The sequence below is a fragment of the Dama dama genome, chromosome 14 (assembly GCF_033118175.1).
Source record: "Dama dama isolate Ldn47 chromosome 14, ASM3311817v1, whole genome shotgun sequence".
NCBI lineage: Eukaryota > Metazoa > Chordata > Mammalia > Artiodactyla > Cervidae > Dama > Dama dama.
In genome coordinates this window covers 58005642-58017295 of record NC_083694.1, presented here as the reverse complement: position 1 = coordinate 58017295, position 11654 = coordinate 58005642, and the positions used below count along the sequence as shown (strand labels likewise).

At 41.2% G+C, this 11654-nt stretch overlaps 1 protein-coding gene and 1 pseudogene across 1 annotated transcript in view; both read left to right on the top strand.

Moving 5' to 3' along the window:
• ACBD6 (acyl-CoA binding domain containing 6) overlaps nucleotides 1-6212 on the top strand; it is a 200548-nt gene extending 194336 nt beyond the window's left edge. The window contains exon 8 of the mRNA XM_061160853.1: nucleotides 6107-6212. Coding sequence (XP_061016836.1) covers nucleotides 6107-6147 — 41 coding nt within the window. The 3' untranslated portion in view covers nucleotides 6148-6212. The remainder of the gene's footprint in view (nucleotides 1-6106) is intronic.
• Nucleotides 6213-7214: 1002 nt separating this feature from the next.
• On the top strand, nucleotides 7215-7861 carry LOC133068881 (large ribosomal subunit protein eL39-like; annotated as a pseudogene).
• The last annotated feature ends 3793 nt before the right edge of the window (nucleotides 7862-11654 follow it).

Genomic DNA, 11654 nt, shown 5'->3' with positions numbered 1-11654 from the left:
CTGGACCAGAAAGCTGGTTAACTTCCTCAGATATGTGGTGAACCATTTTTTCATATAGTTCAGCAGGATAAAACTAGGACATACTTTATTTTAGTGTAAGTTTGGTTTTGTTTTGCAGATTTTTTTTTTTTTCCTGAACAGATTAGTGATGTTCAAGCCAATTAGCATTTGAAAATATTCTAGAAAACCATTTTCTGAAGGTTCATTTCCTCTTTCTTTCTTGGCCATGCCAAGCAGCTTGTGGGATCTTAGTTCCCCTACCAGGAATGGAACCCATGTCCTCAGCAGTGAAAGCAAGGAGTCCTAACCACTCGACCACCAGGGAATTCCCTAAAAGTTCAATTCTAATCATGGTTCAACAAAAACTTCAGAGTAATTGTTCAATCTTTTTTTTTTCCTCAAGGTTTACTGGGATTTGGATTTCATTTACCTTATCCTTGGTTTGAGCTCTCTGATTTATTATTTTTAGGGTACATGAGTATTTTTTTTAAGTTTTTATCTTATATTGGAGTATAGCTATTAACAATGTTGTTATAGTTTCAGATGAACAGCAAAGGGACTCAGCCATACATATGCATATATCCATTTGCCCCCAAATTCCCCTCCCATTTAGTCTGCCACATAACATTGACAGAGTTCCCTGTGCTATCCAGTAGGTCCTTGTTGGTTATCTATTTTAAATATAGCAGTGTGTATATGAGTATTTTAAAAATTGAGTTTCCACTGTGTTCCCAAACTGGAAGCCAGCTGGCTTGGAGGCCTCATAAAGTAGTGGGTAACTAGAGACATTCGTCAGAGTTATGAATAGTTGCTTTTTGCTACTTTACTGCTATCATTTTCTAGACTATTTACAGTTTGCCATTCTACTTTCACCTCATTCTCAATTCCACATTTATTCTATTATCTTGTCCCCTAGCCACATAGGACATGTGTGTCTAAACATAAAAGCATGCCCAGCCACATTTTCATATGTCCTTAATACAGTGAAAAAGGAAATGTGTTGCTTTTTGTTCTTTTTCTTTTCTGAAGATATTGTGATCAGAACAATGTTAATAACTTGGTATTTAATATTTATTCAACACTGTCATTTACTTTGCCCTCAACCAACTCACGTAAGAGCCCCTGAATGCCATTACAGTAGTCTTGATACACACTAGGGAAAAACAAGGAATGAAGAGAGAATCATGTAAACAAACATTATAGAAGAGGCAAAAGAAAGCATGTGAATCACTGTTACCTTCAGAACTCTAGCTCGAGTCAACTAAACCAGTCTTCTTAACTCTTGTGGAGTTCCGGCTCATTCTTCCCCTAGAACACAGTGTTGTACATGAAATCTTGAGGTCTCCTGAAGCCCATCTCTGAACTCCGTGGGGTCTGTGAATCCCATTTAGAACCCCTTCTTTTCTGTCTTCTTGTTACCATACTTCAAGAATGAGAAATCTTTTCTTGAACCAATTTTCATAGTTTTTAAGTGCTTCTACTGGATGATGTATGAGGTCTTGCTTTGTCTTTTTTTATTATTAAAAAAAGTGTTCACGATTTCAACAATATACCTAGACTACAGTTATATCACCGATCACACAGTCAGAAATTTTTGAAGAAGTCTGAGCCAAACAGTTGGACCCTAAACTTTGTTTGACATCTGATTCTGCTGCAGGGTAGAAATGAGCCCATGTGTCCAATTCTGTGTGACTAATGATGGCTTTTTATATGCATTAGATCTTTTGACTTTTCAGAATGCTTTCTTGGGCATTATCTAATCTGTCATCCCTCCACAGTAACCCTGTAGAGTACAAGGGCTCTTAAGGTCACTTAAAGGAGAATGAATCTGAGATATTAACAGGTTACTTAAATTGCCCAAGATTACAGAGCAGTAGCAGACCAAATCTGCTGAATCTCAGCCCTTTATTGGTCCTCAAAATTCATGTGAAGTTTTGAAGTTCCTCCTCCATTCAATCCATAAATATTTCTTGAGAGCCTTCTAAATGACAGGCATTGTTCTAGGCCACTGTCATTCCCTTTTCCCATTATTGTGGATATTTAAAAGTGCTTATATGATGTTATCTCAAAATGCTGGCATTGGCAGGTGGGTTCTTTACCACTGCAGCACCTGGGAAGCCCCACAGAGATCTTAGAAGCTGTCTTATTTTAGAGCTCCCCTGATGGCTTACGCAGTAAAGAATCCGCCTGTAATGTAGGAGATGCAGGTTCAATTCCTGATTGGGAAGATCCCCTGGAAGAGGAAATAGCAACCCACTGCAGTGTCCTTGCCTGGAAAACTCCATGGACAGAGGAGCCTGGCAGGCTGCAGTCCATGCGGTTGCAGAGAGTTGGACATGACTGAGCACACGCATTCAAAGATATTGCATGGACTATCTTGAAAAGTCTCATAGAAATTCACAAGTTAGTAATAAAAAACTAAATCATTTAAACCTACTATGTTTCTAATAAAGAGACAAGAAGTCAGCCAACTGGACACATACTGTTATCTCTGATGCTTGTTAGGTAGAAGGGTAACAACCAAAGTATTGTATCTAGAATTGTTTCTATCTTTTTTAAAATGTTTCAGCATTTTCTGGATGAAAGGTTGTCATAATCCAGTGAACCTTTCTATTAAATAGGTATTTCTTCGCTTTCTGCAAGGTTTAACTACTTGGCTATGGGTTATTATTCCATGTACAATATGGCATCTTTGAGGATTAATGAACAAGGTGTGTTACTGGAGCAGAGCTGAGCCTGGGTTGCAGAAGAGTTAGTGCCCAGGCTAACATATGCTTCAGGTGAACATGAAGACTTTCAAATGTTTATTTAGCATTTAACAGCTGAAACATGAAGGCTTTCATCAAACTTCAGGTCCCTAAAAGATCACCTTCATAAGTAGATGTTTATCACAAAAAGTGTGTAACCCACCAATAATGAAAATGTCAAGTTTAAATATATTACTGAGTGAATTTTAAATCCTAATTCCTAAGGCATTTGGGATCAAATGTTTTAATAGTAGTCATAATATTATAATTGATGAATTTTAAGATGCACATTTTTTCATATTTTAATGTATCCAAAATTGGATATCTTTTACAAACAATGTCATAGTTGCTTTGGCAGCATTTTTTCTTAGTAACACAAACTACTATATCTTAAAGTCAATACATTTTAACATTAATGATGTAACAGTAATTACACCTTACCTTGTATAGGACTCTATACACAAGCATCTTAAATAAGACTCAGAATTATAAAGGTAGAAATAATTGGTATTTTCTCTACTTTACAACTGAGGAAATTGAACTCAGAATTGTTAGGGAAATTGTCCGAAGTTATACAAGTATAAAAGTGGAAATGCCCATCTTTATGTAGGCTTTATTATATATCAAGCACTTCAGTATACACGATCTTATTTTTCCACAATCACGGTGGTTATCCAAGCCTGTGATACCAAGTCCCGAGTTTCCGTGTACCACCTTATCAGGATAAGCTAAAGCAAAACCAAAAGTAACCACAGTCAGAGGCTGAGGATTTAATATCTTCTTCGTGGATTTTATATACACATGTTGGACTTTCTCCTTGTAGCATAAAAAGACTTCAGTGCAGTCTTTTGTAATCATGTGATTTGAAAAATTATTATAATCATTACTGAAGCTTTACCTTGAGCATCTTTAATTATTTCAGAAACTATTCACAGTTCCTTCATCAGAGGGATTTAGGTCAAAGTGCAGTGATTATTAGAATGAAGGGGGAAAAAAGCTTCCTTGTTATACTTATCATCTAACGTTTATTATGCACCAAGTATGATCAATTTTTCAAATATGCATTAATTGGCATTACACTAAAGGATTGAACAGGAAAGGCTATTTAATCTCATCTTTATTCACTTACCCTTGAAATATTCTTGTCATGCTCCTACCTGAAAAGCAGAACTTAATGGCTTAATCCTTGTATGGATCATCATAGTTATTGGGAGTTCATGGCTTTTTATTTATTACTATTTTTACTTTTATATGTAAATCATTCCAATTTTTCCATGTTTTGTTATATCACTTCTCCTTTGCACAGTTATAAAATAAATGTCATTATTGTACATTTTTTCTTTCTCTTCTCTTGGAAATTCATGAATTGGAGTCATTTCTGAGGGGGCAGTATGCCTTCCTCTAGCAATAGAAAGCTTCCTAGCCCTAAAAACCAGATTAAGATGGTCACAAGGTACAAGCTAGTTTACACTCAGAACAGATTCCTTCTCACTTTCTTCCTACATATCTTAGAAGGAATGAACATGAGTCCTGCCTGGAACACCGAAGTTCATGCATCTGCCTCAAGGCGGGACTCGAAGCACTTGGTGTGGGTTTCTCTTGGAAAAGACTGAAAATGTTAAGTCACTCAGTCGTGTCCGACTCTTTGTGACTCCATGGACCATAGCCCACCAGGCTCCTCTGTCCATGGAATTCTCCAGGCAAAAATACTGGAGTGGGTTGCCATTTCCTTCTGCAGGGGATCTTCCTGACCCAGGGATTAGAACCCAGGTCTCCTGCATTGCAGTCTGACTCTTTACCAACTGAGCCACCGGGGCGGAGGGGGAAGCAAAAGAAGACCATTTGAACCTAAGTTTACTAGATGCAGTGGCTGAACCTCAGAGACTGTGAGGGCATTAAGGAATAGAGAGGTGCCTTTCCACGGCCGCCCTAGGCAGCAGCAGCAGCAGCAAATTCATCATCCACGCTGCAGCCAGGATTTATTTTTCCTCTCACTTGTGTAGCAATCCCGGTTTCCATTTTAATATTTAGAAGGTGAGTTCAGTTGATGGACACTTTGTGTAATAAAAAGCTCTTTTAAAGTACGTGCACACGTACACACACAGGATAAAAAGCGGCACCATCGGTGGCCATGGCTTTCATGGAGTACATTTGCAGAGCCCAAAGCTTACTCCTGGATATGTTTACAGCACTTTAGCTCTGTTTGTGAGTTTGGAAACCTTCCAAAAAAAGAAGAGAAAGACATATATTATTGTTTATAATCTGCTTTATTCCGCCAAACCTTGACTGAACAGACTTGTGGATTGCTGTTTAAATCCCTCAGTGCCTTTAACTACCGATACAGAAAGTGGTTAATGCGCATTCTAAACGAAGCTTGGCATCCACTCCAGGAAATCACTTTAATTGAGAAGCATTAAATGTTAAAATGATTCTGAAAAAAATAATAAAGCCAACACACATATTGAGTATAAAAGTCCTGGCCCATCCACGATATAGGTTCTTGGTTATCATATTCCTGTAGACTGGGGGAGCTGTAAGTGTGACAGGTGTCAAAAAGAGTGACATTGAATTCCCTAGGTCACAGGCGGCCCCCATCAGCTGGCCAGGGAGCAGGCAACCTTCACCATCTCTATTTAGAGATGAGGAGAGAGCTGTCAACTTTATAAATGTTTGTCCCAGGTGACTAAAATATGAGATTTAACCCCAAAGTCCTTGCCTGGGCTTTCCACTGCTGTGCTGAAGCCATCTGTTGAAACCTATTTACCATTTTTATGGCCTTTAAAAAAAAAAAAACCCTGCTTATTTCCAACTCCAAATGTGTGCCAAGGCCATTTTGGGGGGTTTATATTTTATCTTTCAGGAAGCAATTCCCAGCCTTTCCAAAACCCCCAAGCCCCTCTCAACCAACAGGAGATCCTGGTCCAGGGTTGGCACGCAAGTGAGAGAAACATAAATCTTAAAAAACAAACAAAAGAAAAACAAAAAGAAAAAACTCTTAACAAATACACACACATATTAACCGAGTCACTTTGCTATACAGCAGAGACTGGCACAACATTTAAATCAACTATACTTCAGCTAAATAAATAGATAGGTGATGATAGATAGATGGTAAACTCTCCCCTAGCTCTAGAGAAAGCCTAACCTGTATCAGCCTTGAAAGTTCTGCCCATTTCAGTGATCTGCTAAACAACCTGAAGGATGAATAAGTCCCATGGAAACCTTTTCCTCCTAGGAGTCCCTTCCATGGGAAGGGAAGACATGCCTTCTGTCAGGGACATCTGAGCCTCATTAGTTTAGTTACCAAATAACCTACTATGTAATAACACACCTAAGTTCAGTTTTTTGTGTTTTAACAGGAGAGATGGCCAAAGGAAAGAATTCTAAAGGAAAATCCTGATGTCATATTAGACAAAAGTGAGAAAAGAAAACGAATGAAAGAATGACAAAGGGAAAAATGTTCCGTGGAGAAGCCACGCACGCTTTCTCTGACAGGGTGCCTAGGGCAGCAGCTGATCATTTAGAAGACCTTAATAGTTTGGATGGGTTGCTTTTATTATTTCTTTTAGAATTATAGTAATAAAAAGTTCCCTCTTCCGAGTGATTTGGCCCCATTTTATACCCTCCCTCCTAACTCAGTGTCTCCCCAGCAGCAGAGGCTGAGCTGACAGTGCTTATTTCCCTGAGGCAGGCAAGACCCATACAAGCACTCAGACCAGTTGCATGGCTCCCCGCTCACTGCACAGTCTGCAAAGGAGGAGATTCATCAGGAGTTCCAAATGATGAAACTGAAATAGCCTTCTAGGAGACTTGGCACAGGGAGGCAACAATTTTCCACTTAGACTGTATATACAGGCCAATTTTTAAACTAGGTCTCAATATCAAATCTAGGAAGAGACATTCAGTGACGTTGAGGATCACCTACCTTTCTTATGATTTTACTTCTGGTTTGGCAACTGGTTAAAATTTACAACATACTGACTTGCCTTTGATGGCTTTTTATCCTTTTCTGATTTTAGCTGGATAGCTTGGAAAGAGGTGGAAAACACTGACTGCTAAGTCTTTGACCTCCTGAGTTCGTGTCTCATTTCATTCTTTCTAGCCGGTGATTTCTTTTCTTTATAATTCTTTTCTTTATTCTTCTTTAGACAACTCTCCTTTTGAAAGGCCACTGTCAGAAAGAGAATCATGCTGCTCAGGAGCTGGTCTGTAGGGACCAAACCAAAGGGAAAAAAAGTGAAAAAAAAAAAAGTTGGTGCTACCACTGTCTATGGAGGCTGGGAATACAAAGTACTCCAGGATAACTAGTAGCTAAACAGTTGATGAATAAGCTACCTCTGCCCATTCTTCTTAGCCAGACTCCACCTGTACTAACAAAACTTTCTGCAATGATAGAAACATATCATATCTGTGTGTACAAATACAGTAACCACTAGACACTTAAAATAGCTATTGAGCACTTAAAACATGGCTGGTGTGAGGAACTAAACTTTTAATTTTATTTAATCGATTTAAACTGAAATAGCCACAAGTGGCCAATGGTTACCATATAGTTCAGTGCACCTCTGTTTGGATCTTCTCTTCAAACAAACAAATCTAATCACTAATGCAAAAAGCACTAGATGGAACCCCAGCTCTAAAGAAATGTCATGACTTCAAACTTTTTTATTAAGGAATGTCTGTTGCTCTTTCCACTCCAGCAAAACTTCAGGTCCTGCACACTAATAAAGTCTCCAGCAGATTCAAAAACAAAAACAAAAAACTGGAGATTTTCCTGGAAAAGTTTGTCCAGGAGCCCTGATGAGGTGTTTCTATCCCTCTGTTCACCTCTCACCCAAATATAGACATTTGTACATCCTTCAGGAGAAAACGTATACATGTGAAGGGCTTTAAAAACACAACAGGACAGCTCTTTTCTCTTCTCTACCATCACCATGTGCGGCTGAATTTGCTCCTCTTGTCTTCTCACAAGACTTTCAGGATCATGCAATTCCTAGCCAAGAAACAATAGCAGAATCATCCCATTTCCCCAACAGATTCGAATGAAAACTGGCAATAAAATTGGGTATAACTCCAAAAGAAGACACTGGAGAAGAACCAAGCTGGGTCTATAAGGGCCTCACATATGAAGTGGCACACATTCATGCTATGTCAAGGTCACCTGCATCTTCAACCAACCAAATCACAGTAGTAAGAACGTGACTGCTTTCTGAAGAGCTCATGCAAGAGACAGAGCTTGACTCCTAAAGTTTCCTGTTTCCTCACTAGTGCCCCGTGTGGCTCGGTAATAAATATGTGAGATTTTTTTTTAAAAAATGCAACAGGACAAATGGTAACTAAAATGTATGTAATCAGCTAGTTTTCTCTGCCCATTCCTTAAGCCTTGAAACAGAGGACTGGGCCCCAGAAAACTGAAAAAAGAAAAATTATTAGAAAAATCAGAGAACTTCCTCTACCCAACCCTTTATTGCATAGTACAGGTAATTCGCAGTTGTAATTATCTCCGCATTCAGAGTTATACCTTGGGTTCCCTTCTGGCGATGAAAGGGATCTATGTCAGCACAGCTTTGTATTCTATTATGTAAAGAGAAAAACATTCCAGAAAGCCAAATGAAAAGCAAGACACACGGGATTCTAAAGAATTTCCATATTTATTTGACATAGTTTTACCATACACATCTCATCATGCCAACACACAGGAGGCACATACAAACAAACGCACCAGCTTCTGTGTTCCAAAGTCACATGGCCATAAATAAGGATGGGTGGGTCCTTTTTTTTCTCTTCTTTTTCTTTTTTTCCCAGGAAATGAGACTCCATTTCTTTTTAACTGTACAAAATTTACACTGCGAAGGGTGAGGGCGACAATCCAGAGCTTAGGGGATCTGGGGCTTTGAGGTCTGAATGCAAGTTCAGAGCAGCTTCTGAGATGCTGCGGCACTGAACCTGCGTGTTTGGCTAAACACAGTCCTCAAGGGGGGAACTTACAAATGGTTCTTGTCTCTAGGTGGGCAGCGGGTGAGCGTGGGGGGTCCGGCTCTGTCCACCTGTGCTCTGCCTCCCGAAGCAAAGGGATGCTTGGCGCACCTCCCAGACCTGCAGCTGACTCCTCACCAGAGCTCGCAGCTGAAACTGTGCTTTCCGTGTGGTCCTACCAAGCAGTGGGGATGGGGTGACTTTGCTGCACTCTCTCTTTTTGGCTCCAGTCACCGTGTTAGAGCAGTTGGAGCAATGACTGCAAAAAGGGCCCATCGACCAATCCAAGAAAGAGAGAGGCAGTGATGTGCTTTTTATTTAGCTTTCAGCATGCCCAGCGCCCTTCAGCAGCAGGCAATAAAACAAAACTCATTTCCGCTTAATTGAATTTTTCTTCATCTCACGGTTTCCAATTTTTAAAGTGCAATGTTTAAAAATGAGCCTCCTCGGTCCTTCCAGACCCTGCTGGCTGAGGAGGTACGGTCATTATTTCCATGGTTATAACCAAGTGGTCAGAGGGAGGGGGCGAGCAGGGGTGCGGGTGGTGGACGTGGCCTGTCACACAGCGCACAGCTGTTGCTAAGCTGAAGCCTTCAACCCCTCCAGCCAGAAGGCAGTTGTATCAGAATAACCAGCTCGAGCTTCAGAGACGCTAACATCTTTTGTCTGTCAGATTTCTTATACTTCTTGCAAAGTGAACTTCACTGCAAAGATCTAACGGCCCCCAGGGATCTTTATCAGATTTCATATTTTACACTGGCCCAAAAAAAAAAAAAAAAAAAAAACACCTTATTGAACGACACTGCCAAATGCTTTTCTTCTGTCTTAATTTTGTCCTCTTTCCCTGGTGTTTCATGGTATTAGTTTACATGAATAATGTTATCAATCTGGTAGCTGGTTTTCATTTTGTAACTGTCAGACGAGGCAAGAAAGAAAAGCACAAGGACAGGAAGGAGTTGGCTTCAGGGGGCACCGGCAGTTCCCGCAGGACTGGGGTCCAGGCTCTCCCACAGTGTGGTTTACCCAGTGGCCAGTTTAGCCCTTGCATTTGGGATTTCCTCCCTGGTCTTACTACTTTTCAGCAAATGCAGATTCTTCCATTGCCTTGCAGATTCCATTTTTGCTTTTATCAGTTACTACCATAAATTTAGGTGGTTTTTTTTTTTTTTTTCATTGTATTAATCTGCTCCTGGATTCAGAAGCTTCCTACCCTCTCAGGTCTATCAGCCAGGCACCACAGATAACAGTTGTTAGATAATTGCTCTCCTAGAGCCAAAGACAGGTCCAAGTGGTGTAAGTGCCTCTAGAAGGTGTCATCTCATTTTTAAAATTCATCTGTGTCATTTCGCAAGGGGGAGAAAAGCTCCCATGTAGCATACCTCCATAACAGACTACTGAGCAATAGAGGAGTGCCTGGACCATAATCTCAGGACAGTTTCATTCTTCTCCATCCCTGAGCCTCAGAAGAGCCAAGGAACTGTCTTGGCCTGTGGGCTTATGGGTGGCACTAGCCCCATAATGCTAACCCCACTTGCACAGAGACCCACTAAAAATCTGAGACCGATCGTGACTGTGTTTCTAGATGGCGGCACCAGTGATTGGTGGCCCTGGGAACTTACACTCAGCTCCCCTGGCTCTCTGATCAGGGCTTGCTCAAGAGCCCTCCTGGCTAGTCAACCCCACCAAACCAAAGGAGCTCCTCCCAACACAGTGTCACCTGCACTCCTCAGTGGAGTGCATGAATGAGGGAGGCCTTCCATTCTCCTCTGAATGAATAGAGTGAGCCTGATGAACCCACCTACAGAAACAAAAACTGGTCAATTTCATCTAGTCACCAAAAGCAGGGCTACACAGAGGGGGATGCAACAACCACCCCCCCGCCCCCATTAAAGAGCTTGCTCTCCCAGTCCTGCACTCAGCGAAAATACAAAGGGTCTCCGAGATCCCACGAGATACTCCAAGTAATCAGGCTGAGACAGTGGTCTAAGTGGGGCAGTTTTTAACTGGTTTTAATCCAGCAGTCTTTCTCCTGTGTTTTGTAAGCAGCCTACTAAGAACAGTGTGGCTAAGAATCTGTCCTCCAAAAAGACAGTCGCACTTTCCTTTCCTTCACATGGCTTGTTATCTTGCATTTGTGTCTCCATCCCCACCCTGAATATTCACATTACTGGGGAATTCCCAATAGCACATAGAATTGGCCAGGCTTAACACACCGTCATCCTGACACCTGGATTCATGGGCAGAGAGTCTATATTTGCAGACTCCCCAAGCAAAAAATCACGACAATCAAGCACATCAAAAATTAAGGGTACACTACAAAATTGATCAGAAAAAAGATGGCCTGAAGGCTGATCCAGGAATTTACTATCTATTTTAAAGAAGCTTCACTGACCTTAGTTTAGTCCTGGAAAGGAGTTTACGAAAGATGCAGCATCCAGAAAGGAAGTACTGATTTCTTTCTTTAGTCTGCCTACTGTATACCTAAACTTTTGTGGTCCTCAAAACCATTCCTGGAAGGAAGGGTCCTCAGGTGCTCTGGCCCCATCACTTGCTGTGAAAGAAAGGCAATGCCTTCTTACACTTTCCCACTCTGCTGAGCTTGTTCAAGAGAATGGGAGGCCAGCAGAAGCAAACCACCATCTCCCAAGGGGACTGGAATCGATTCTACCTGGCTAAGTTCCATGTGCACATGGAAAGCTTCTGTATGGACAGATGTGTGACCAAAGGTGGGACTTGCAGCACCATCACAATGGCATTTCCTGTAGAAGTGCAGTCTGTTGCAGAGACAGCAGCTCTTAAAGCAGGGGTGGGCCCTGCCCTTGTCCCAGGCTTGGTGACCTGCAATTGCAAACCTGGAAGCTGAGAGCCTCTGCACTGCCAGGGGCCAGAGAGTTCTGCCTTTCTGAGCACAGGACTGGAACCCACAGGGCC